Genomic DNA, 26,445 nt, shown 5'->3' with positions numbered 1-26,445 from the left:
TGACTAAGGGACCTCAGATCTGTCATTTCCATCATTGGAGTTGCTTAACTCACGAATGAAGATCCAAAGTCAACCAAAAAGGGGACAAACTAGGAAACCCTAGCTAGATCTAGAGATTAAGAAGGAAAGGTCTAAGCTTTTTACCTCCAGAAGCTCCTCAAGGTCGAAAATGGTCAGATCCTTGAAGCCAAATGACACTCCTAGCTTCCTTGGCAACTTCTTCTTCTTGGATGAACACTAAAAGAACCACCAATGCACTCTTAAGCTCAAGCTACACTCACAAATGATATTAGGGTTTTTAGGGACGTTTGAAGGTAAAGGAGGCTGTTAAAGATGAGGTCCAAAGGAGTTAAGGATGTTTATATAGGGCTCAAGTCTGATTTTTAGGGTTTGAACAAGCTGGCATGTACGCTCGGCGTACTCCAGGTACACCTAGCGTACGTGCTGTTCCTCCGCGTTCCTCCTCACCAAGTACGCTAAGCATACTCTTAAGTACGCCCAGCGTACTTAAGGGTCTCTTATGCCAATATCAAGATACTTCAAGGGCTATAAGGTCATACCTGCTTTTGGGTGTTACAAGAAAGTGTTGTAAGACTGTGGGGGTGCCGTAGCGTTCACTGATTCTATCAAGTGATTTGGACTAGGGTAGGCTACTTCGCAAGGTTGTGGGGGAGCCACAACTTAGTTAGGATCAGGACCAGAGGTGATTGATCGATCAGTTATCGGGGGGCGAGCCCGGATAGTTATGGGAATTTAGGATGGAACCGGTAGAGACTGCTGAGCCAAGGGTTGGATCTTGAGATACGGGATCACGTGGATGAGTAGTGCATGTCACATTAGGGCTACAACTGGGTAGCCCTGATACTGGATCTCATAGGAACCTGGTGGTTGGACCAGGTGCGAGACTGGTAGTCTCAGGGGATCGTCTAAGGGTATTTATTAATCGGTCGAGTAAAGGATGACGGGAAATCGTGGTGCATTATGCAAATGCCGATTCGAGGATCTCGGAATAGGAGTGGAGTATCAATTCAGTTTTGTATAGGAACCCGAATCGGAATTCGCGCATGTTTGGTGCAGGATTTTGTTTCAGTGAGATGGGATGTGGGGCATCTATATGCCAAGGGCATCGAGGGCAGAATTTCAGGGTGATGAACTGTTGGGTTATGAGCATTCTAACACTCCTATGGTGTACATGCAACCCTAAATACCTTGGATCTATGTTTTCTCTTTTATACATGCAAATATCAATTTTCCAAGGTATTATCCTAACTAGCATAATATGAACAACATGTAATATAAAATCTAGTAGAATTACGTACCTCTTCCTTGTATCTTGATTCCATGGAGCTTAAGATCCTAGTGCCTCAAGTGTGACACCTCAAATGGTTCACACAACATCACAACATCTTGGAATAACCATGAGAGAAGAGTTCTTATGCTCCAAATCGGCTAGCCCTCACTTAGAATCCTTAGGGCCGATTTCTTGAGCTTATGGGTTCTTTATATAATGTGCACATTAGGGTTACACCATGTAACCCATGACTTTACCCATTCCTTATGCTCCATGGGTTTTAACCTCCATTGAGTATCCATGGGTCACCACATGGGTTAAACCCAACATAAGGAATCATGGATCATAAGCCCACATATATCAGAATGAATGATTTACACAATCAATCCCCATATATTTAATTAGTCTCTTTTGATCACTAAATTAATTCCAAATTAATTCTTGATCAATACTAATTAAATAATATGATTTCATATTAATATATTAGAACTTATAATATATTAATATGTCACAAATATCCTCTTCTCACAAAAGGTCTATCCAAATGTACCGATGCCATGCAACCCAAATGGACCATGCCGGGTCGGGTCAAGTATATACCAATTATGGTTATGGACTTAGACAATAATCCAACATGAACGGGTTGGTTTGATGGTAGTTTATGCCATTGTGATGTGTCTCGGGTGGCTCTATCCGTAATGGAGCCACGACATGTTGGAATTAGGAAACGGTAGGTCGAAGGAGACCAGGTATGATGTAAGACTACAGTTATTCTGGTAGCATTCACCTTTTTGCGTCGGATTCAGTGGAGACAGGTTGTCAGCCTATCACGATCGGATGGATCAAGGGATTGAAGGAGCCATGAGTAGTGGTATAGATAGGGCAGTTATTGTCAGATGAGGTATCCTTCGGAGGCCATGTAGGACTGCTGTACGTATGTTTTTGGCTCAGCAATCGGGTAGGTGTCCGGTGTTCCAGAGCGTTGGCAGACAAGTTGGGACCATGGAGGTCCTGGCTGTCCTTCAGGAAAGCAGCTATGTGATAACAAGAGGAGTTGGAGCGACTTCAGTAATTTTGGTTCCGTGTGTGGAGTTTCTTGTCATTCGGGACATATACTAAGTTGTTACAGTTGGACTAAAGGATATCAGGAGCTGAATAGCCAGTTGGGAGATGGGTGACGTGACCTCGGCAATGATTCGATGTGGGCGGTTTATTAGGGAGACATGCCATCTCGAGACTTTAGATTTCAGATGGAGCGGATGTGAACAGGTTGCGGGAAATTCGTTCATCTTCGGGTTCTAGAACCCTACGGGGGTTGGTTTTGATTGCCTTTGGAAGGCAGGGGTAATCTCGGGTTTGTATCCGTGTTGCGCAGGTAGCCTGGTATGTCGGGGATGGTGATGCATGACTTCGAGGACGAAGTCTAATTTAAGTGGGGGAGAGTTGTAACACCCCGTTTTGAAAAGTACTTTGGTGGCAGTCTCAGAGGCCTGGGGTATAAGTGATTCGGTCTTTTATGGGTCCCAGGTTTTATCCAGAAGGTTTTAAGGCTCGAGTGTGTAGATAGGAGCGTAGGGTTTCTCGCCACCTTCTCATGGATATAAAGTTCGTCGGAAACGGACTTAGAATGAAGGAGTTATAACACTTTGAAGTTATTGACATTATTGGTCCTTAATGGAGAAAAGATGGCAAGGAAGGACCTTGCATGCAAGGTGATAGACGCAAGAGTACGCCCATCGTAGTGGAGTAAAGTGATCGCGGGTGTGGGAGGAGTACGTCCAGCGTACGGGAAGTACGCCCAACATACTCTCAGGGATCCTAAACCCTAATTTTGGGGGCTAACCACTATATAAGGAAGATTATGGCTCAAACCCTAGCCTCCTTATTAGTCCCTCACCCTCAGAAAAACCCTATAACGCCTCATCCCCTCATTCTCTTGGGATCTTGACCTTGGGAAGCTCATCTTGGTGGTTTCAAGCTTGGAAGAAAAAAGAGGAAGTGGCAAAGAAGGACTTGGGGTAGCTTGAGCTCATAGATCTGGGATAACTTCATCATTTGGGACTCTTTGGAGGTATAAAGTTCATAACTTTACCTAAGAATGCTTAGATCTAGTGTAGTATGGTTTTGAAGTCATTTTGGTCCCAAGCAAAGAACTTTATGGTTCAAACCCGATTTTTAGACTTAGAGTTGCCACTCTCAGTTCAAAATGAGTCCTTAAGGCAGAAAGTTGACATCTTGAATGTCTTATTGGGTTCATGCATGAGTTAAGAGCATTTCTATGAGAATGGAATGCTATTTTGGGAGTTTGGGCTTATTAAGGTCATGCAAAGTCACCAAGTCAGTGACTTTATGGATTAAGACGTTGAAAAGGACTTGGATCTGTGATTGTAGCTTCTGGATTAGAGTATTAAGCACTTAATGGGAAAGTGGCTTAACAGGGGAGTACGCTGAGCGTACATGCAGGTACTCCCAGCGTACACATCATTGGCTAGTACGCTTAGCGTACATAGGAGTACGCCCAACGTACTCATCAGATATGGGCCTTGTGAATTTTGGGCCTCGGTTTGGGCCAGGCAGTGGAGTTTGGGCCTTAGTCGACCATCTGAAGTCAGATGTTTTGGCCCAGGAAGATGTTTGGGCTTAAGGTAAGGCCCATTAGAAGGATTGGGCCCAATTTAGCAAATTGGGCCATTAGTGGGCCACTAGTGGGCTTGGAAAGCCTACCTAGTGTTGGGCTTTTGTTTTGGGATTGGGCTTTAGTTTGGATCATACTGGGCCAGGGGTAGAATGGTCATTTTACCCCCATGCATGGATTAAGGATTATGGTATTGGGGCCCACTTGCTAATTGGGTATATTGATTGGTAGTGACAGCTCGGGAAGCTGGCGGGGCAGCAGCTAAGGAATTCATGCGGAAAGATTCTGTAGTGCGAGGTGAGTCTTCTCACCATACCAATGGGTCTAAGGCACCAAGGCCGGCCCATTTGATGTGATGTGGTACACTAGCTGTAGCAGATATATGTGGTATGATAGTTAGCTTTATGCTAAGTGGTATGCTAGTGATTATGTGATATTTGCATGAAAGACCCCGGGGGGAGCCCGTGGCAGTTGGATATAAGACCATGTGGGGAAGCCCATGGCATGATGGTATAAGACCCTGGGGGGAGCCCACATAATCCTTATATGTTTATGTATGTGTTATGTAGTATGTTAGATACTTCCGTGATATATGATATACTAGTTGATTATGTATGTTATTGCATGGAAGACCCCGGGGGGAGCCCGTGGCAGTTGAATATAAGACAATGTGGGGGAGCCCATGGAATTCCTAGGTAAAGACCATGGGTGGAGCCCATGGCATAAAGGTATAAGACCCTAGGGGGAGCCCACGACATCCTTATATGTTGGTATGCATGACTTATGGGGTAGAGATAGCTTATATAGCTAATATGATATGTGGTATGTGGTAGAGATAAATTTTATAGCTAATATGATATGTGTTATGTGGATTGTGTGTGGGGTATGCTCTGGGGGACTCACTAAGCTTTGTGCTTATGGTTTACAGTTTTGGTTTCAAGTATCATCGATTTGGAAAAGAAGAGCTCGGATTGATCGCTGTGCACACACCAATGATTTCCGCAATTAATGATTTTGGGATGAACTCTGATAAATGTTTTACTTAACGGTGATTTGAAATGTTTGAAATAAATGGTATCAATGTTTTAGCTATATTAAAAATGAAATTTTTACCCTTGATTTTTGGGTCGTTACAAGTTGATGAGATGAGGTTGGATGATGTTATAAGTACTACCACAATTGACTAAAACGGTAAAGGTTTGGTTTTTAGGGAGAGGAAAACCCAAAAAATGTTGTTGTGGAAAATGTAAGGAATTGATTTTTGGCGTGGTTGAGGTTCTCGATAGTCGGTATGGGTTCAAGGAGATGGTCTCCGTCGAAGTGATCTACATTGTCAACGACGAGCATGAACTGTGGGAGGTTACACTTGTCACACAATGTTTTTGTATTGATTCAAGGGATAAGAAGGAGAATCGACGAGGATGTTTTGGTGTGGGTAAGTCAGTCAGCATGGGTTGGGAAGTGGTCTATTTTCGTGGTGATGGTGTGATAGTGGTTGCTGGTAAATTCTTGGGATATGTTATAGTAGTCGGTATGGGTTCAAGGAGATGGTCTCCGTCGAAGTGATCTGCATTGTCAACGACGAGCATGAACTGTGGGAGGTTACACTTGTCACACAATGTTTTTGTATTGATTCAAGGGATAAGAAGGAGAATCGACGAGGATGTTTTGGTGTGGGTAAGTCAGTCAGCATGGGTTGGGAAGTGGTCTATTTTCGTGGTGATGGTGTGATAGTGGTTGCTGGTAAATTCTTCGGATATGTTATAGTAGATGAAGAACATGAGTTTGGAAAGTGTGGTTTTGCAAATCCGAGTTTATCTTCCAAGAGTTTGACTAACCCATATGCTTGATGAATGGAAGTGGGGTGATGAAGTGCTAACTCGTTCTGAATGTCAGCAATATAGAGTTCAGCACACATAGAGACCAGAGAGGAAGCAATTTAGAAGGGCATTGGTATCGAGGCCTATGATGCAATTGCTGATTTTTTTCGAACTCTAATTGATAGGCCGAAACAATGGTCAATTGTCGAAGTTTGAAGAGGACGGCTTGATAGTTCTTTTATATGAAAGATCCGAGCGGAGTTCCAAGGCTCGAGATAACTCCGTCCATGTGCCCAATAGGTGGTTGTTGGTTAGATGCTTGTACCGACTCAAGGCATCTACGGTGAAGTAAAATACGACAATAGCAACTCGTTGAGCTTGTGCGATGGTATGGTAATCAAAGTAGTTATTCGCTTGGAAAATGCAATCTAGTTGGATGTTACCATAGAAGTTGGATAGGGAAATTTTTGGTGATCGGAGGTGCTTCGTTGGTGGTGGTGGTGGTTTTTGTTTTTGTAGTTTTTGTTGTTGTAAGGATTTTGACAAGTTGATCCAACTTGGTGGCGGTAGCGATGGAGAGACGGTAAGGGTTACCATTAGGTCTTGGAGGGCGGAGTTGGGGTTGTTAGAGGTGGAGCTTGATTAGCTTTTGGGAGGCATTGAAAGGAGAATTAAAGCACCAATTGATAGCAAGCCAATTTGAGATGGCGAATCTCCTAAGAGAAAGTAAGACCAAGAAACTTTGGGTCAATTTTCTGCTTACTTTAACCAAAATGTAGGGTACAATTTACAAAAACATGAAATATGTTGTTCTAGCTAAAATTAAGGAAATCTGCATGCAGGAACAATCGTTAGCTCGTAACTTAATGCAATTAGCTTTTATCGGAAAAGTGGAAGTAGGCCAAGCCTTCAAGTATGTGGAGTTCCATACTTTTGCTTCAATCCTTGTAATGGGTTAGTGTCTTTATTTGTCTCTTGGGCCTTTCAAACTTATTTTTTGATGGACTTCAGTTTGTTTCTGACTCTTGTACAGTGGGTTTATGGGTCGTATCACTTCCCCACGGTTGAGTTGACAATGCCCCTGTAGCGCCCATGCAATACAACCATCGTTGCCGTGTATATAAAAAAAATACGGATGACCGCTTCCTGTTACGCCCGTTATCACCATTTAATTTTCATACATGGCTACAAAAAATATGGATGAATTTAAATGTATTAGAAGAAATTTTTTTTCGTCAAACAAAAGCTCATTATGTTTACAGATTGTAGAGTCATAAATGCTCTTTTTCTGTAACTAGTTCATATGGCTAACTTTAAAACAACAAAAAATATATTTTCATTATATTCAATTCCATACAACTTGTTTTGAACTATATTTAATTGTAGCAAAATTTATCATTATTTACCATATAATCAATTATCTAGTATTGTAAAAGAACACCTATAAACTTAGTTATTATTTGGTGTAATGGTTGACGAAAGAAAACATGGGTTTTCATGTCCTGATCATCTGAAGCCTCGTTTGGACAATGCAAAGTGTGACTTATGGTGTATTGATGCGGCTGGACTATGAAGATGTTTCCTATTATTTAATTTTCTTAAATATATAAAAAGAAATACGGTGAGTCAAAATATATGGAGTTCATTATGTGTACAAGATTGTAGAGGGATCAACCATGCAATGAAGAAAACAAAAACGAAATTCTAGGTGGACGTAGTAGCAAACAACCAAACTGAAAATATCCCATTAGAAGCATTTGAGAGTACACCAAGACACCTAGTGCACAAGGGTGCTTATTGTAATTATATTTATGAAACAAGATACGATCTTAAAACATAAAGCAATTATACGAGTTGCACATCAAAACAAGATAACACAACAATTTCACAAACACATCTCTCAGGATTCTTTATTTTCACAAGGTTACCACGTCGAAAACCATGTATGCAGGCTGCAAATACATGATATTGGTCCGCGTTACTAATAGGGATGAAGAATGACACTGAAAGAGTCGAGGTAATCCCCGTAGTTTCCGCTGAATCCACCAAAGCTACCCTTAGCGACTGGCAGCGAGAAACTAGTCCCCTGGGTTGTGCCATATGGCCCATACTTCTTTTTGTTGGTTAGGAAAGACAATGACGTAATCCCAGTGTTGCCGCCATATACTCCCACAGTTCCGCTAATCCCGATGAGGTTCTCATCATCAGCAAATGTAAACTGAAGATATTCCCGAATAGGTGATAAATGATGTATGATAAAACTAGAATATAAGTGCAGTATATGTTTAGGTAACGGATGTAATGAAAGCTCACTATACCATATGAGGTGAACCACCATCACCACCATATGTTTCAGAATGGTGTTTGACATTATCACTATCCTTGTAAGTGAACCTGATTGAATCTACACAGCCTGAGGCGCTGATACGGATCTCGCAAATCCTGCCACTAGGGATGAATGTCCAGGGATTAACTCCACCCTTACCTCCCCACGGTCCAACCTGTACGCCATTGCCTGCCTGCATATAGGGCCGAAATAAAATATAACTAAGAAGTGGAGAAATCTTAGCAATCAACAGATGAAGTACACCAGGTTAACCATAAACCCAGCATTTCCAAATATATATGGTGAAAGAGTATACCATGTTTGATCTGAATGTATTCTCAAAGAAAAAGATGAAAGTCGTGGAAGGTAATAAGTTATACATCTAGCCCCATTAAGAGAAGGACTATTTATAGACCTGATCAGGTAGGGTTTTTAAAGTATAATGGATTAAGATAAAATGTGTGGTCTTCCTGTAATGAAAACATAAAAGTTTATATTGATTTACTGTGATTTGGTAAATGTTATTGTTTAGTAAAAGATGTCGGTAGAAGATGTTAGGGTGTAGTAATTTAAGGATGAATAGTAGTTTCACATGTGTCAATGTACGGTATTAATTTTTAGAGCACATGCTTGTTAGGTAGTAATTCAATAAGATGACGATATATGCTTCTGTCATCAATTTTTTAAAGGCTTCCATCACAGACATTTATTCTAACAACCAAGCTTTTGAACACAAGTTTGGAGCATTTTGAGCACATGTGGGGGACCTTTCTATTTCCATTTTGTACCAATTTCCATTTGCACCAGCAAAAAAGGGTTATAGAACCGGGTTTTTATGTAGGCGAGGCTTTTGGCTTATATGAAAACTGTGATAGAACCCGGTTAACGAATCAGGTCATATAACTAAAATGGTGCCCGGTTCCAATTCTAAAAAATTGTGTCATATAAGGTTTGTAAAATACTGCTTCCTTTATAAACTATTGGGACCTATAATATTTAGAAAACCAGGTTCTTTTATATGTATCAAGCCATGTTCCTACACAGGTAACATGGTCATGATCCTTTGAGGTACAAACTATAAATATATACTAACTAGTTTCAAGATAATCGACCAAGTTCTTTTTATTTAACTTTTAATAATTTTATATTAAAATTACTTACAATTGTTACATTGCTATATTTTTGCATATATATCAACATCTATTAAGACAAGATCTAACATGACCTATTTACTAAGGATTTCTAGTATGAAATCAATCAACCTTTTATATTGGACTTTCCATAGATGTAAACCACAGCTTCGCATGGCCTCTTGTGCACAACAGTTGCTTCTTGTGCACAACCGTTGCTGAAGAAACAAATGACTTGCTAGCTATGGTCCACACACTATATGAAATTGTTCACCGTTTCCAATAAACATTTCTCCTGGAAATTTCCTTTGGATGCACAACCGCAAACATGATCAATAAGCTGCACGACAAAGTATAATGTTTCGATGGCGGTTATCATGACATTCTAATTTTTTTCAGAAGCCATGAATGCCTTCATCAAAATCTGACCATCATAAAAACCTACAACATGCTCGGTTTGTCAACATACAATTATTATGGAAGAGAAATGCAAATATGTTTGTTTTTTAACATATAATCACCCCTCTTGTGATGTGACTCACATGTAGCACAAAATTAAGTACAACTTTCATTTTGACATTCATTTCAATTATTAAGAAACAAATAACTAAGACGATCTTTGTTATAAAGTAGACGTGCTCTGATACCACTTATTATAAAATAGATCAACTATTAATGAGAAAAGCATAATCGAACAACCACATTAACACTATGATGTAAAGTGGAAAACCCGAAAGGGGAAAAACCACTATGAAAAGGACACTCTTATAAACGGTTACAATGTTGATAAGTCTCCAAGGAATAAAGGAGAGAAAGAAGATGTTGGAATGAATAAAATAAGACATCTATGTGGCTTTTATATAATAGTCTTACAAAGAGTCCTAAACAAACTCTAAAACCTTGGAAATAGGAAACATTCCTAATATATGACTAACTTGATAGCCAAGTTAAAGGTTTAGGATCATTATCAACAAACTCCCTCATGAGACGAAACCGATCTTCAGCAAAAAACCTTCAAACTTTAGAAGACATAAGTCGAATAATAAGAAGCGCCAAAATGCTAAGGACTAAACTCTCTCAAATGGCATAGACAGAAAAATTGTGAAAAATCAAATCACCAAAATGCCAAAGGATACGAACCTTCAAACTCGACACAAGTATCTCAAAAATACCTTTAAGGTATTATAAACTCATCAAAGACAATTGTAACGATGCCAACCCGCTTGTGCCAAAGTGGTCTTCATGCCATAGCAAGAACATGCCACCGAATACACTCGCAAACTAAACCGATACCTTGCTAAAATAAGGCTCTATCCAAAATTAGAGATAAGATATTAAATAAGTAAAAACTTCAAACCAAATTTCATATGGCATAAACGTCTTTCGACCCTAATACCTTTCAGTATTATAAATTTGAAAAATACCCTATGGTATTTGTCACACCCCGCTAAAGCGGAAACGCAAGATATGACAGCGATAAAGGTTTCATTGCAAAAGAAAAAGATACATCACCATAGCAATATTTAAAAGTTTACAACCCATAGCTTAAACAAAACAAAGTACAAGTTTTCCAAAATGACATTGTTCAAAATATAACTTCATAAAATAACTTCCACACGATGCAGCATGCTCTATGATGATGGATCTTTATATCCACTTACTAATTATTTCCCGAAAAAGCATGTAAAACGAGCGTCAACTATGAAAATAGTTGGTGGGTTCACAAGTTTATAAAATCAAGATTTGGAATAAGGCTTTTCATAAATACAAGTACATTGCTTTAATGAGAAACAAAGTTGATTGCTATTATTGATAACAAGTTTATTGCTATAATGAGAAACGAGTTTGTATGTGTATGAGCAAACAATGAGTCTCAACCAAACCTATGACTGAAGCCCTATCAAGATCTATGCTTATCGTTCCATAGATGAATATGGTATCATGCACTCCAGCAATAGGGCGAGTGAGGAGTTGTCAATTCCTAATAGCGTTATCCATAATGACCATTGGCTCAAAGAGTTAATGGTTAGAGATAAGGGAAGGGCCTTAATACGATAAGTTCTCATGTTCCGTGTTGCATAGACATACATAGAGAGATATAGCAATAAAATAGCAATCATGTTTGATACAAATCAATTTAAATACAACGAACAAATAATAGTTTTTCGGGACATGCTTTTCCACCCCAAAACATAAAAACTGAAAATAGGGGAGTACGTGAATACTCACAATGTCTCGAGTAGGTACAAGTGGTGCCTCGGAATACACCAACGCCTTACTACCGGGATCCTACGACATCAAACACACACTAGTGAGTTTCCATGTCGAAATCTAATGTTAATATACTAAACTCTACATATAGAGAAATGCCAAATTTATGTTCTAATATTGGTTTTATATTAATTGGTTACAATTTTTCTGAAATGGTGAAATTCTATAACTCATGTGATTAAGACAATTTTGGATATTAATTTTCCAGATTTAGTAATATTAATTTAGGGTATTTCAACACATTTAAAGGTGTTTTAAACTCCTAAAAATGTAAAATATTATCAAACAGTTTCTAAAAATTGTCAAACCTTGTATTTTCATTCTAAATACAGTAGAGGTCTTCCAGAAAATTTCCCTTGAATTTTTGATATGATTAACTATTTTTCTAAATTTTTAAGCCTTCATAACAACATAAATTCATGAAAAATAGTATTAAAAGCATAAAAATTCCCAAACTTTTTATAATACTGCCATTAGACATACTTGAGCTGGGAAAAATATAAAAATAGATTTCTAAACTGTTTAACCCAATTTTATGATTTTTGTGCATTTATTCTAATAAAATATGAAATAAATAGAAAACAGTTTCCAAATTTACCCAAACTTTTTCTATTACTGTTATTAAGCATTATTAAACTAGGAAAAATATAAAAATGGATTTCTAAACTGTTTAACCCAATTTTATGATTTTTGAGCATTTATTCTAATAAAAATTGAAATAAATAGAAAACAGTTTCCAAAATTACCCAAAATTTTGTAACACTGTTATTATACATATAAAAGCTGTGAAAAATATAAAAGATATTTTTCAGTTGGTCTTTCTATTTTTCTTTGTTTTATCCTCTTAAATAATCATTAATTGGAGAATAAATAATAAACTGTTAAAGTAAATTACCAAAAATTTTTGTAACATCATTTACAGTGTAAATAACCTGGGAAAAATACCAAAAGTGGTTTTCATATAGTGTAATCCGATTTTGTGTATTTAAGTGCATTTAATTTTAGAAAATAGGAGAAAAATAGTATACAGAAGAGAAAAATCATCAAAATTTTTATGTAGCCTCCTAATGTACTACAAGGTGTTTTGGTAAATTTTCATGAATTTTGGATGAGCAGAACTAGTTTTTTTATTTTTAGGCCATTATAAATACAAAAATCGGGGAAAAATAGAAATGCATTATGAAAACTTCTGAAATTATTTTTCTGAGTCTTCCACCTCTGGTAAGAGCTGCGAAAGTTGTTAGATACCATTTTTACACTCTCTATAGTGGTTTTGTGATTTATTGGAACCAAACAAAAAGAAAATCAAAAGTCATACTAAACAGCAACATAAATCGATGAAACTTAATGAGGTGTCATCATTTACTTTAGGGGTCATCCACGAATTTATCTAGGATTTATAGACCTCAGAAAGTATTTTATGTGATTTATTCCCTTGTTTTCTTGTAACAATTTTAATAAATCAAGGAAATGATAAAAACTCTTGGGATTTTCCAGATATTCATATCATCTTACTCAGAATCTGGGGAAATTTTATTTCGAACTGAAAAGAACTTTTAGATTTTTTTATAAATAAAATCATTTACATGCACTATTAACAATGTACTTTGATCATCAAGCTCTTTAGCTTGGTGTTCATCACTTGCATCATGGTTTGAGGACCATGCATGGACATATGTTGGTCATAGTGATGTTTTTAAAGGAAATACTTGAATGCATAAGGTATATGAACCCTTAAAACTTGTAAAAATCCGTATTTTAGTGTTTGACATAGGTTTTGGTCCTTGGATTTCACCATTAAACAACATGCATGTTGTTCTTGGGTGAAACCCTACCACCATCATCATCAAACTCTACATTCATGGATATGTTCATGAATGTTCATTAAGAATGGTGTAGAAGAATGAGAAATGCAAGAAAACTCTTTAAAACAAGAAAGAAAAGTAAGGGAAAATGAAGGATTTTCGTGAATACCTTGAAGAACAACCTTAGAAGATGAAGATTTGAGTGTGGAGAGGTGTTCTTGGCTGATGATTTTCGTGGGTTTGGAGAGAGGAAGAGAGAGTTTGAGAGTTGTAAGGGTGGAGTGTGAGAGAGAGAATGAAGAGGGAAGTTGAAGTGTAAGAATGAGTTTAATGATTGAAGTTTTTGGGAAGAGAGAGCATGGGAGAGAGGGTGACGGATTTTATAAGTATAAGAGAGGCCCTCTCTCTCCTAATTCAAATTAAATAAATTTCCCTCTTTAATTTTTATAAAACCTTAATTTTTATAAAAGTGTTTCTTTAAGCAATTCTTGATTTATTTAAAAATCTTGTTTTTAACTAATAAATTATGATTAATGTATGATAATTTAAATTTCTATTTCATTGATTATAATCCATAATTTGATTAATAAAAATTTTATATTAGGAAGTTTATAGCAAATTTTATAAAGTTTTTAAGCTTTAAAGTTTATAAATTTGGATTTTTGACTCTTTAGAGTTTTTTTTTTTTTTTTGGAACATTGTTTGATATTCACCATCATATTGGAATGAAATTAGAATATTTTAATTTATTTTTAGGGTTTTATACCCTTTTTCAATTGTAACAAAGTTTGAAGTTTCATTCTAATTATGGTATTGGCATTTCCTATTGTAGTTAAACAACTTACTAGAATCGTAAGAGTCAAGTATATTAGTCCTAGATCTTAGTTGGATCCAAGTTTATGCAAGATTTTGACCTAATTTATACTACTACGCCATGGCATGTTGTGCATGAATGGTTTTTATAAAGATGCATGAGTCCGAGAATGACCTGAATTGACAGTTGTCACAGTATTAAAATCCTAAAAATATCTTACGATATTAAATGCTTAAAAACACCTTACGGTATTAAAGTCTTGAAAATACCGTACAGTATTAACCGTGGAGTATTAACTGTGGGAGGTTACACTTGTCACACGATGTTTTTGTAATGATTCAGGGGATAAGAAGGTGAACGGACGAGGAGGTTTTGGTGTGGGTAAGACGGCCGACATGGATTGGAAAGTGGTCGTTGTTGGTGTTGATGGTGTGATAGTGGTTGTTGGTAGATTCATAAGATATGTTATAGTAGATGAAGAACATGAGTTTGGAAAGTGTGGTTCTGGAAATATAAGTTTATATTCTAAGAGTTTGACTAACCCATATGCTTGATGAAGGGAAGTTGGGTGATGAAGTGCTAACTCGTTCTAAATGTCAGCAATATAGAGTTCAGCACACACATAGACCAGAGAGGAAGCAATTTAGAAGGGCATTGGTATCGAGGCCTATGATGCAATTGCTGATTTTTTCGAACTCTAATTGATAGGCCGAAACAATGGTCAATTGTAGAAGTTTGAAGAGGACAGCTTGATAGTTCTTTTATATGGAAGATCCGAGCGGAGTTCCAAGGCTCGAGATAACTCCGTCCATGTGCCCAATAGGCGGTTGTTGGTTAGATGCTTGTACCGACTCAAGGCATCTACGGTGAAGTAAAATACGACAATGGCAACTCGTTGAGCTTGTGCGATGGTATAGTAATCAAAGTAGTTATTCGCTTGGAAAATGCAATCTAGTTGGATGTTACCATAGAAGTTGGATAGGGAAATTTTTGGTGATCGGAGGTGCTTCGTTGGTGGTGGTGGTGGTTTTTTTTTTTGTAGTTGTTGTTGTTGTAAGGATGTTGACAAGTTGATCCAACTTGGTGGCGGTAGCGATGGAGAGACGGCTAAGGGTTACCATTAGGTCTTGGAGAGCGGAGTTGGGGTTGTTAGAGGTGGAGCTTGATTAGCTTTTGGGAGGCATTGAAAGGAGAATTAAAGCACCAATTGATAGCAAGCCAATTTGAGATGGCGAATCTCCAAAGAGAAAGTAAGACCAAGAAACTTTGGGTCAATTTTCTGCTTACTTTAACCAAAATGTAGGGTACAATTTACAAAAACATGAAATATGTTGTTCTAGCTAAAATTAAGGAAATCTGCATGCAGGAACAACCGTTAGCTCGTAACTTAATGCAATTAGCTTTTATCGGAAAAGTGGAAGTAGGCCAAGTCTTCAAGTATGTGGAGTTCCATACTTTTGCTTCAATCCTTGTAATGGGTTAGTGTCTTTATTTGTCTCTTGGGCCTTTCAAACTTATTTTTCTTGAAGTATACATGACAAAGTACCAGGTTTATCACTAAATGGCTTTCATGATATTAAAACTACGTTTCATCTTGAATTGTTAGACTTCAGCTAAAATTTGCTAAGTGTGCATGTTAGAGTGTATATGAATTTAGTCGCAATCGACTTAAAATTGGTGGGCCCGCCTTACTTCTTGTTCCTTGTTTGGTTGTAGACCTAGGGCAGACCCATTATATTCGACAGTTTATTTAACTTAAATTTTATATAACTTATATACACTGGGTGATTATAGAAGGAATCTACAGGTCTTTCTAGGGTACATTATTGCATAACATAGGAGAGTTCATTTCGCGTTTAATAAAGAAAATATTGAATTTTATGGAATCATACTCTATCGCTTTTTACAAGGAAAACGACTTCTTTCTCAAATATAACTCTTATGAACTCACCAACTTAATTGTTGACACTTTTTCAAAAGTACTTGTATTCTCAGGAATTCAGTGAAACAAGAAATCAACCGATTTTGAGGATGGGACGTTAAATCGTCAAACATTTCATTTTGTTATCACTGTGTAATTGATTTGAAACATGTAACCACGTACTATGGTGTAACTTTTTCAATTATATCCATGATGGTTGTGTTTACTTTGAGCACTATTATACTCGTTGTTATGATACTATACATGAAGTCCTCCACCCCCGGACGTTTCCGCCATCCTTGGTATGAGGGTGTGACAGATTGGTATCAGAGCATTGTTTATAGTGAACTAAGTATATCGAACCACATAAGATGTACAAACTATAAATGCATTGGGACTAAAGTCTCTAATTAAACATTTTCAAATAACTATAATTTTAGAAATAAATAGTTTCTTGTTAAAAGTATGAGTGCATACATACTAGTGTAGTATCATATCTAGGACAATACAAAAGTTAAAAATAGAGGAGTTGTGCAATGTGAATATGACCTGGGATATGCAATCAAGTATGGGAGGAATATAGCATGATCAACTATATTCGTCCGAGAAGTGACTAGTATGTGCCGGGGGATAGTCATAGTGGACAACAAGTCTATCAACTTACCAACACCCATACCAGAAAATCGTTAAGAACCAAACATAACATTTAAAATACTATAGGAGTATTTGTGGTACTATAACTTATGTGAAAACTAAACAGATTCTTTCTAGTAAATCTACAATCACTAAGTGGATACGCTAAAGTTATATATAACTTAGATATGTAACTGGTATGCACCATGTCATTATAAAAGTAACTAAGGAGGATCAAACCCCTATAAGTATTTCTAGGAATATGATTATTATATGCCTCTTATCTCACCCCTATTCTCGCACGAACATCATGACAAGATCTTACTTACTAGGAGACCCCTACTTTCCGAACCCGGAAGGTTAGTGGATGATTAGGATAAGAGTCGGAAGTGGAGCCAGGGGTCGACAACTCTCCTTACATAGCTAGGACTCTCGCGAACCGTTTCGACTATGTCGAACTTGTGCCCCGTTGGGCAGCATTGATCGAGGGGTGGAGTCGCCATCAGCAACAACAATTGCCATTTGTAGACCAACGAGGTTGCGATGACCTCAACCATAGGGGACCGGTTAACAGAGCCCTCCCGGTGATGACCCGGCAGATCGCGAACATCGAGTTAGGAAACTGCGCGCTGCTACAGACGCTACCATCTCACAAACTCGAGACTTAGAAAGAGACTACTATTTCAGAGACCAACTCATTAAGGACCTTATCGCCGCGCATGCGAAGGCAAAGGAATATTAGGATAGACACTCAACACTCAAAGAGAGAGTGGTCGCAGCCGAGCATAGGTTGGCAGAATTACAAGACGAATCGGTTTCGTTTCAAGCACCACTGGGGACGTATTGTCGTGAGCAGAGTTCATTTTACTCACAAGACCTTGTAGATTAGGTCTATGAGTATGCGTTGGTGCTACTCCCCTCCATGTGTAGGCCCGACCCTGCGAGTTAGTGATTACACTAGTCCAAAGATTATTTGCGGTCCAAACTTTTCCTTGCAATGATGTGGTGTAGACCTGCATCAGGCTCAAAACCTTTCTCTAAAAACTAAATATACTAGAATCATGCAAATGAAATGGGCATGCGTATTACTTCATTGGGATCAATACTACCAAAAATTCATAAGTTTATTATATATAGACTCTTATTATGAATTGTTTTCAAGAACACCATAAACATTGGAACACGACACACTCAAAACTAAGATATACTTAGTGAGATAACTCCCGACGTATAAGCCCTTATTCAAGACTCATTATCATCTCACCTTTTTAAACCTTATGGTTGAAAGGTGCCTTTTTCGTAGGCATATAGGGTGCGATCATACCAACACTAATGCACCGGATCCCATCAAAACTCCTCAGCTAAGCGTGTTTGGACAAACATAAACCTAGGATGGGTAAAACTTAACGCCCGTACGAAACCTACTCCTACCCACTACCATAACTCCGTCTCAGGAACGTTAGCAGAAACATCGAGAATAGTTCAGTAAAGTGCGAAATTTATATATGTGTATATAAATGGTAAGGATATAACTAGAGATAATCATCCCCCTTCACGACATCGTTTCTCCCCATGCAACAGAGTTATGTCTTCACAAGGAGGTAACCAGCCAACAAGCAAGGCAGCAATCCTGCAGATAGACTCTGCTACTTTTCAAGCTGCGGTCACGTCAGCCGTGACAGCCGCCATGGCGCAACTTAATGCTAACAACGCCAGCAGAGGTGAAGGCGGTGTCGGCAATACTAACCGTAGTAACAGTCAAGAACACCAACAGGTGTCTACTAACGAAGACGCCTCAGACCACAAACCCAAAAGCAAGAAACGGAAGTTTTGGGACAAAAAGGGGCGTAACCTATCTCAGAAACGCACTAAAAGACAACAAACTGTGGCTGCCCCTGCGATTACAACAGCAGTCACGACGCATGCCTCGACACTAGCACCTGTCACTCAAGCACCGGTCAGACGATATATGGGAATGCTCCCAAAATGTAACAGGTGTGGCTACCATCACAATGGGGTTTGCCGGGTGCCGCACTGTAAAAACTGCAACAAGAACGGACATACTGCCCGCTTCTGCAGGAACCAGACCCAACACATCACTTCAATCACCTATACCAGTGTAAGTCCAGTATGCCACCTATGCGGTGAAATGGGACACTTCAAGAGGGACTGTCCAACTGAGAGGAACGACGAGGGAGCAGGAGGAGTGTGGCAAACAAACTAGAAGGAGCCACAAGGAACCTTATTTAGGACTTTTGTAATGTTTCCAAGAACAAAAACGTTTAAGTACCATATGTTTGTAATGAATTTGGTATGTTTGCTAAAATTACCGTATTTCAAAAGGTAGTTAAAATACTCTCTCGTTCAATCAAATCAAATACACTCATATATGATCTTAGGCTCATTACCAGTAAGCTGGGATAACTTGGTATATACATCAGGGTTAATTAAAATCAAAATACTACAGATTTAAAGCGAATACAACTTAACACATGTATTACTAAAAAGATCTGTTCTCATCATTCGATGTCGATTGGTATAGTCCTCACTTTCCCGATTAAACGGACCACGAAAAGACCCTTCACCTAACCCACTGAATATCGAAACCCTCGTCTCTCATAAACGCAAATCCGACATGGACCTCCAGGTCATCTCTCGCTGCGAAAGCCCAAAAAACTCACCAGAGGAGTATTATACCTTCCGAAACCTTTCCACAAGTAGTTCCAGAAGACCCTTCGGGAATGTCACGCATGCAGCAGATAAGGTTCAAGCATAGAAGCTTGGGACGAATACGGTACGAGTCCTACCATGAAATTCGGGACAAGGCTATCCAGGAGTGCAAATGAACGTTCTACCATCCGAATAAGTCTAGTCGTGTAAACCGAACCCATATGCTCCCTACCGATCTAATCAAACGAGAAACACTAAAGCAGACCCTATGCAGCGCTCCGGGGAGAAGTTATCACTTATGACTTAGTACAAATTCGACAAGGGCTGAAAGTATCTCGAAACCGACAAAAGAGCTACACGGATAAGCAACGCAAACCCTCGGAATTGCGGGTTGGTGACCGAGTTCTGCTACAGGCCTCATCATTGAAAAGAATGATATGTTTCGGTAAACATGGGAAACTAAGTCCAAGGTACAGCGGACCATTCGAAATCCTCACTAGGATTGGCCCGGTAGTATATAAACCCCGACTGCCCCAAGAACCTAATAATGTACATCCAACCATCCACGCGTCAAATTTAAAGAAATGTATGTCCGACGAGACTCTGGTGATACCTCCCGACGGAATCAAAATCAACGAGAGTCTCCACTTCGTGGAAGAACCGGTAGAAATCATGGATCGAGAGATCAAGAGAACGAAATCAAAGACTCATCCCTGTTGTGAAGGTCTATTGGAACGTAAAAACGAGAACCCGAGTTCACCTGGGAACGCGAAGACCAAATTAAACAAAAGTACCCACATCTATTCTCCAACCCTTGAAGTCCCACTCAAAATGCAAATTTCGGGACAAAATTCCTTCTAACGGGGGGATAATGTGACAATCGTCAAATTCTAGTCAAAGTCAAAGTCAAAAGTCAAAGTCAAAGTCAACAAGTCAATCCGGTCAAACTTAACTAGTACTTCTATGTTAAAACTTATTGTATGTATAAAAATGTGCATTTGTATGTCAAGAATTCAAGTATCTCGGAGAATCTATGTGTTTATCAGTGTAAAACACTAAAAAGGGAGTTAAACGCATCAAAACACGACTATGGACCCTTTTGGGGACTTAAAACAATCATAAACGAAGCATAACGGGATTCACGAACCTTGCATTGCTAGATTATACGATAATAATGGGTAAGATCAAATCTCTCCCAAATCTCTCCAAGCATGTGAAATCTCTTCGAAATCTCTCCAAGTATGTGAAATCTCTCCCAAATCTCTCCAAGTATGTGAAATCTCTCCAAGTATGTGAAATCTCTCCCAAATCTCTCCAAGTATGTGAAATCTCTCCCAAATCTCTCCAAGTATGTGAAATCTCTCCCAAATCTCTCCAAGTATGTGAAATCTCTCCCAAATCTCTCCAAGTATGTGAAATCTCTCCCAAATCTCTCCAAGTATGTGAAATCTCTCCAAGTATGTGAAATCTCTCCCAAATCTCTCCAAGTATGTGAAATCTCTCCCAAATCTCTCTCAAAATCTCTCTCAACTTTTTATAGTCATCCCGACCCTTAACTTGGCCAAAAACCGCTTGAAACGGAGAGTTATATCGAAAAACAACTAATTAGGGCCGAAACCCTTCTTAGGAACCGAACTTCTTAGGAACCGAACCTCTTAGAGCCGAACCTTCCCTCAGGACCGAACCCGCTGAAGAACCGAACCTCATAAACAACCGAAATGAACCGAGCCTTCGGTCCATTTCGCTTCTCTCTCAACTTCGGACCGAACCTACCTTTCGCTTCTTCGCCTGCTCCAAGGACCTTCGGTCCCTCCTGCTTCAGCTCCAACAGCCTTCGGTTCGGATCACCAGCATACTCTCGGTTCCTTCTACTTTCAGTTCCTAGCATCTAAGACCGAACCACACCTTCGGTCCTTTGCCTTAAGGTCCGAAACCTCGCCCCTTTCGCTCCTAATTCCCGGTTTTCGACTACTTTCGCTTCCTAAGCCGGTTTTTTACGGGATTTTTTGACCAAATTCATATTTTTACCATCTTAAACCCCCACAACTAATATTTTATTTATTTCTCAAGGATTTATTAATTATAAATCATTATTTACATTAAAGAAAATATCTAAAGATATTTTACATTACAAATGGGTCAAGTGTGCCCACTTGCACCTATGTGTCACTTTCTCATTGGTCCAACCTTATCCCTATCACACACACCAATATAAACATCCCTTCACCCTAGCCACTTGCTCCAGCAATCCTTCATATAAAGAAATGCCTGGGAATTTCCTTGATCATTTCCTTCTCCATAAAACACATATACACTTCTTAACCATCAAGAGAGCTTCTTTTCTCTCAACTTCCAGCCACACTTTTGATGTGTTCTTGAGCTATTACTGCACTTTTTGGTAAATATTCCATCTAAACTCAAGTGTTATCCCATAATTTCATAACACTCTTGGATCATCGACTCATATCTTAACACCAAAAATCGTTCTTAGGATCATCCAAGCTTCCACATGTTCATCAAGTGTTCTTGACTTGATACTCCACGACTTCAACCTTCCACTCTTCAAGAAATCACTAAATGTGAGTTCATACCCCTATATTTTCCAGTTTTCTTTAGTTTTCAGGGGGAATACAAATTAAAACACCAAAACATATTTAAAACTTAACTTGACAGCTTACAACAGTAAAGTTGTGACCTGTTCACGAACTGTTTTATCCAACTTAAACTTAATATCTTTCAAAACTGTTTAATATGAAAATACTTCAGGTTCATACCTTTAAAATGACTACTTGCACATCTCCACAAGATTTTTCTACAATTTATGGTGATTTTTACAAAACGGCCTAACATTTCAGAAACGAATTCGGACCGGTCTGTGAATATGAACCTTTTTACACAAGTTAGAGACTTCTAAAAATCATAATAAAAATTATGAATAAACTAGACACATTTTCTAAACTCCCAGAGTTTACGGAGTTAATTTTCGACTTAGTATGATTTTTCAATGATGTTTTCAAAACAGTGCAGAAAGGGTAAAAACTAGTTACAAAGCTTACCATATTAACAACACCTTGTAGTATGTTGAGCAAAGTGCATAACACTAAGTTCCGAAATGTTGAATGTATTTCTTGTTAGTTTATCCTCATAAACAGAAAATTAGTCATTCATAATAAAGTTTTCCCATTCATTTCGAACACATATAATAAACTACAATAAGTATAGTTGATGAATTTTTCGATAAAAGCATACTACATGAAAAAGGTTTTACTCTCAAAACAAATGGGTTTTTCATATACTACATGATAAACTATAATAGTAATAGTTATGGATTTCATATCACTAATTTATTTCATAAAAAGTGATTTCACTTCCACCACGGAAGAGGTTTTATACTCAAACTATATGTAAACTAGTTAACGTAAGTTGTGAGACAATTCTCTATCGTACTCTTAGAGTACGGGTTCAAATCCTGTAAGTTGTAACCAGAGTCTCTTGTAGGGAGAGCGTAATAATTGTGTATAGATCTATATTGGGATTGACACCCCACACCTCGCTGCTAGCTACAGCCGGACCGGCAGGTCTGCGGGTGACAAGAGTCATAAGATCCTGACGTCTGAAAAACGTTGTTGCAGGTTATTTCTCGTCATAGTATGCTTATAACGACTCACATAGGGAGTTAACGATCTTTCAAGTTTACAGGGAAAGTTCTACTTCGAAAAGGAGTTTTATCTATTTAAAGACTATTATAAACATTATAAGTACAAAACCCACACACATTCTCGGTCTTGGGATTTAAGGCTACATAACTTTTTGTAAGGAAAATATTGGATTTTCTTTGGAAACGCATTACGATTATAAACATCATAAGTACAAAACACACACACATATTCTCGGTCTTGGGATTTAAGGCTACATAACTTTTTATAAGGAAAATAAGGGATTTTTCTTGAAGTATACATGACAAAGTACCAGGTTTATCACTAAATGGCTTTCATGATATTAAAACTACGTTTCATCTAGAATTGTTAGACTTCAGCTAAAATTTACTAAGTGTGCATGTTAGAGTGTATATGAATTTAGTCGCAATCGACTTAGAATTGGTGGGCCCGCCTTACTTTCTGTTCCTTGTTTAGTTGTGGACCTAGGGCAGACCCATTATATTCGACAGTTTATTTAACTTAAATTTTATATAACTTATATACACTAGGTGATTATAGAAGGAATCTACAGGTCTTTCTAGGGTACATTATTGCATAACATAGGAGAGTTCATTTTGCGTTTAATAAAGAAAATATTGAATTTTCTGGAATCATACTCTATCGCTTTTTACAAGGAAAACGGCTTCTTTCTCAAATAAAACTCTTATGAACTTACAAACTTAATTGTTGACACTTTTTCAAAACTACTTGTATTCTCAGGAATTCAGTGAAACAGGAAATCAACCGATTTTGAGGATGGGACTTTAAACCGTCAAACATTTCATTTTGTCATCATAGTGTAATTGATTTGAAACATGTAAACACATACTATGGTGTAACTTTTTCAATTATATCCATGATGGTTGTATTTACTTTAAGCACTATTATACTTGTTGTTGTGATACTATACATGAAGTCCTCCACCCCCGGACGTTTCCGCCATCCTTGGTTTGGGGGTGTGACACATTTTGACATTCATTTCAATTGCTAAGAAACAAATAACCAAGACGATCTTTGTTATAAAGTAGACGTTCTCTGATACCACTTATTATAAAATAGATCAACTATTAATGAGAAAAGCATAATCGAACAACCACATGAACACTACGATGTAAAGTGGAAAACCCGAAAGGGGAAAAACCACTATGAAAAGGACACTCTTATAAACGGTTACAATGTTGATAAGTCTCCAAGGAATAAAGGAGAGAAAGATGTTGGAATGAATAAAATAAGACATCTATGTGGCTTTATATAATAGTCTTACAAAGAGTCCTAAACAAACTCTAAAACCTTGGAAATAGGAAACATTCCTAATATATGACTAACTTGATAGCCAAGTTAAAGGTTTAGGATCATTATCAACAAACTCCCTCGTGAGACGAAACCGATCTTCAGCAAAAAACCTTCAAACTTTAGAAGACATAAGTCGAATAATAAGAAGCGCCAAAATCGCTAAGGACTAAACTCTCTCAAATGGCATAGACAGAAAAATTGTGAAAAATCAAATCACCAAAATTCCAACGGATACGAACCTTCAAACTCGACGCAAGTATCTCGAAAATACCTTTAAGGTATTATAAAATCATCAAAGACAATTGTAACGATGCGAACCCGCTTGTGACAAAGTGGTCTTCATGCCATAGCAAGAACATGGCACCGAATACACTCGCAAACTAAACCAATACCTTGCTCAAATAAGGCTCTATCCAAAACTAGAGATAAGATATTAAATAAGTAAAAACTTCAAACCGAATTTCATATGGCATAAACGTCTTTCGACCCTAATACCTTTCAATATCATAAATTTGAAAAATACCCTATGGTATTAAAATCCTATAAATATCTTATGATATTAAACGCTTAAAAACACCTTACGATATTCAAGTCTTGAAAATACCTTACAGTATTAACCGTGGAGTATTAACTGTGGGAGGTTACACTTGTCACACGATGTTTTTGTAATGATTCAGGGGATAGGGGATAAGAAGGTGAATTGACGAGGAGGTTTTGGTGTGGGTAAGACGCCCGACATGGATTTGAGAGTGGTCGTTGTTGGTGTTGATGGTGTGATAGTGGTTGTTGGTAGATTCATAAGATATGTTATAGTAGATGAAGAACATGAGTTTGGAAAGTGTGGTTTTGGAAATATAAGTTTATATTATAAGAGTTTGACTAACCCATATGCTTGATGAAGGGAAGTGGGGTGATGAAGTGCTAACTCGTTCTGAATGTCAGCAATATAGAGTTCAGCACACACATAGACCAGAGAGGGAGCAATTTAGAAGGGCATTGGTATCGAGGCCTATGATGCAATTGCTGATTTTTTCGAACTCTAATTGATAGGCCGAAACAATGGTCAATTGTCGAAGTTTGAAGAGGACGGCTTGATAGTTCTTTTATATGGAAGATCCGAGCGGAGTTCCAAGGCTCGAGATAACTCCGTCCATGTGCCCAATAGGCGGTTGTTGGTTAGATGCTTGTACCGATTCAAGGCATCTACGGTGAAGTAAAATACGACAATGGCAACTCGTTGAGCCTGTGCGATGGTATAGTAATTAAAGTAGTTATTCGCTTGGAAAATGCAATCTAGTTGGATGTTACCATAGATGTTGGATAGGGAAATTTTTGGTGATCGGAGGTGCTTCGTTGGTGGTGGTGGTGGTTTTTGTTTTTGTTGTTGTTGTTGTTGTTGTAAGGATGTTGACAAGTTGATCCAACTTGGTGGCGGTAGCGATGGAGAGACGGATAAGGGTTACCATTAGGTCTTGGAGGGCGGAGTTGGGGTTGTTAGATGGAGCTTGATTAGCTTTTGGGAGGCATTGAAACGAGAATTAAAGCACCAATTGATAGCAAGCCAATTTGAGATGGCGAATCTGCTAAGAGAAAGTAAGAACAAGAAAGTTTGGGTCAATTTTCTGCTTACTTTAACCAAAATGTAGGGTACAATTTACAGAAACATGAAATATGTTGTTCTAGCTAAAATTAAGGAAATCTGCATGCAGGAACAATCGTTAGCTCGTAACTTAATGCAATTAGCTTTTATTGGAAAAGTGGAAGTAGGTCAAGTCTTCAAGTATGTGGAGTTCATACTTTTGCTTCAATCCTTGTAATGGGTTAGTGTCTTTATTTGTCTCTTGGGCCTTTCAAACTTATTTTTTGATGGACTTCAGTTTGTTTCTGACTCTTGTATAGTGGGTTTATGAGCCGTATCACTTCCCCACGGTTGAGTTGACAATACCCCTGTAGCGCCTATGCAATACAGCCGTCGTTGCCATGTATATAAAAAAAATACGGATGACCGCTTCCTGTTACGCCCGTTATCACCATTTATTATTCATACATGGCTACAAAAAATATGGATGAATTTAAATGTATTAGAAGAAATTTTTCTTCGTCAAACAAAAGCTCATTATGTGTACAGATTGTAAAGT

The 26,445-nt window shown here is 38.1% G+C and overlaps 1 protein-coding gene across 1 annotated transcript; it reads right to left on the bottom strand.

Annotated features, from left to right (window-relative positions):
• Positions 1-7,727: 7,727 nt before the first annotated feature.
• On the bottom strand, positions 7,728-8,271 carry LOC145139872 (protein GOS9-like). The gene is made up of 2 exons (XM_079073548.1): positions 8,065-8,271; positions 7,728-7,964 (listed from the first exon to the last, which is right to left on the bottom strand). Exons 1-2 carry the CDS (start codon positions 8,269-8,271, stop codon positions 7,728-7,730), a joined length of 444 nt encoding a protein of 147 aa, XP_078929674.1.
• Between the last annotated feature and the right edge of the window lie 18,174 nt (positions 8,272-26,445).

This window comes from Lactuca virosa, chromosome 9 (assembly GCF_052849685.1).
Source record: "Lactuca virosa cultivar CGN04683 chromosome 9, Lactuca_virosa_CGN04683_v6, whole genome shotgun sequence".
Classification (NCBI taxonomy): Eukaryota; Viridiplantae; Streptophyta; class Magnoliopsida; order Asterales; family Asteraceae; genus Lactuca; species Lactuca virosa.
The sequence above is the reverse complement of the archived record's forward strand: the minus strand, read 5'-3'. Positions and strand labels throughout refer to the sequence as shown.

Coding starts and splice junctions, on each gene's coding strand:
- LOC145139872 (XM_079073548.1), bottom strand. CDS start 8,271: ATGCAGGCAGGCAATGGCGTACAGGTTGGACCGTGGGGAGGTAAGGGT. Junction 7,965..8,064: donor ATGGTGGTTCACCTCATATG/GTATAGTGAGCT, acceptor GAATATCTTCAG/TTTACATTTGCTGATGATGA.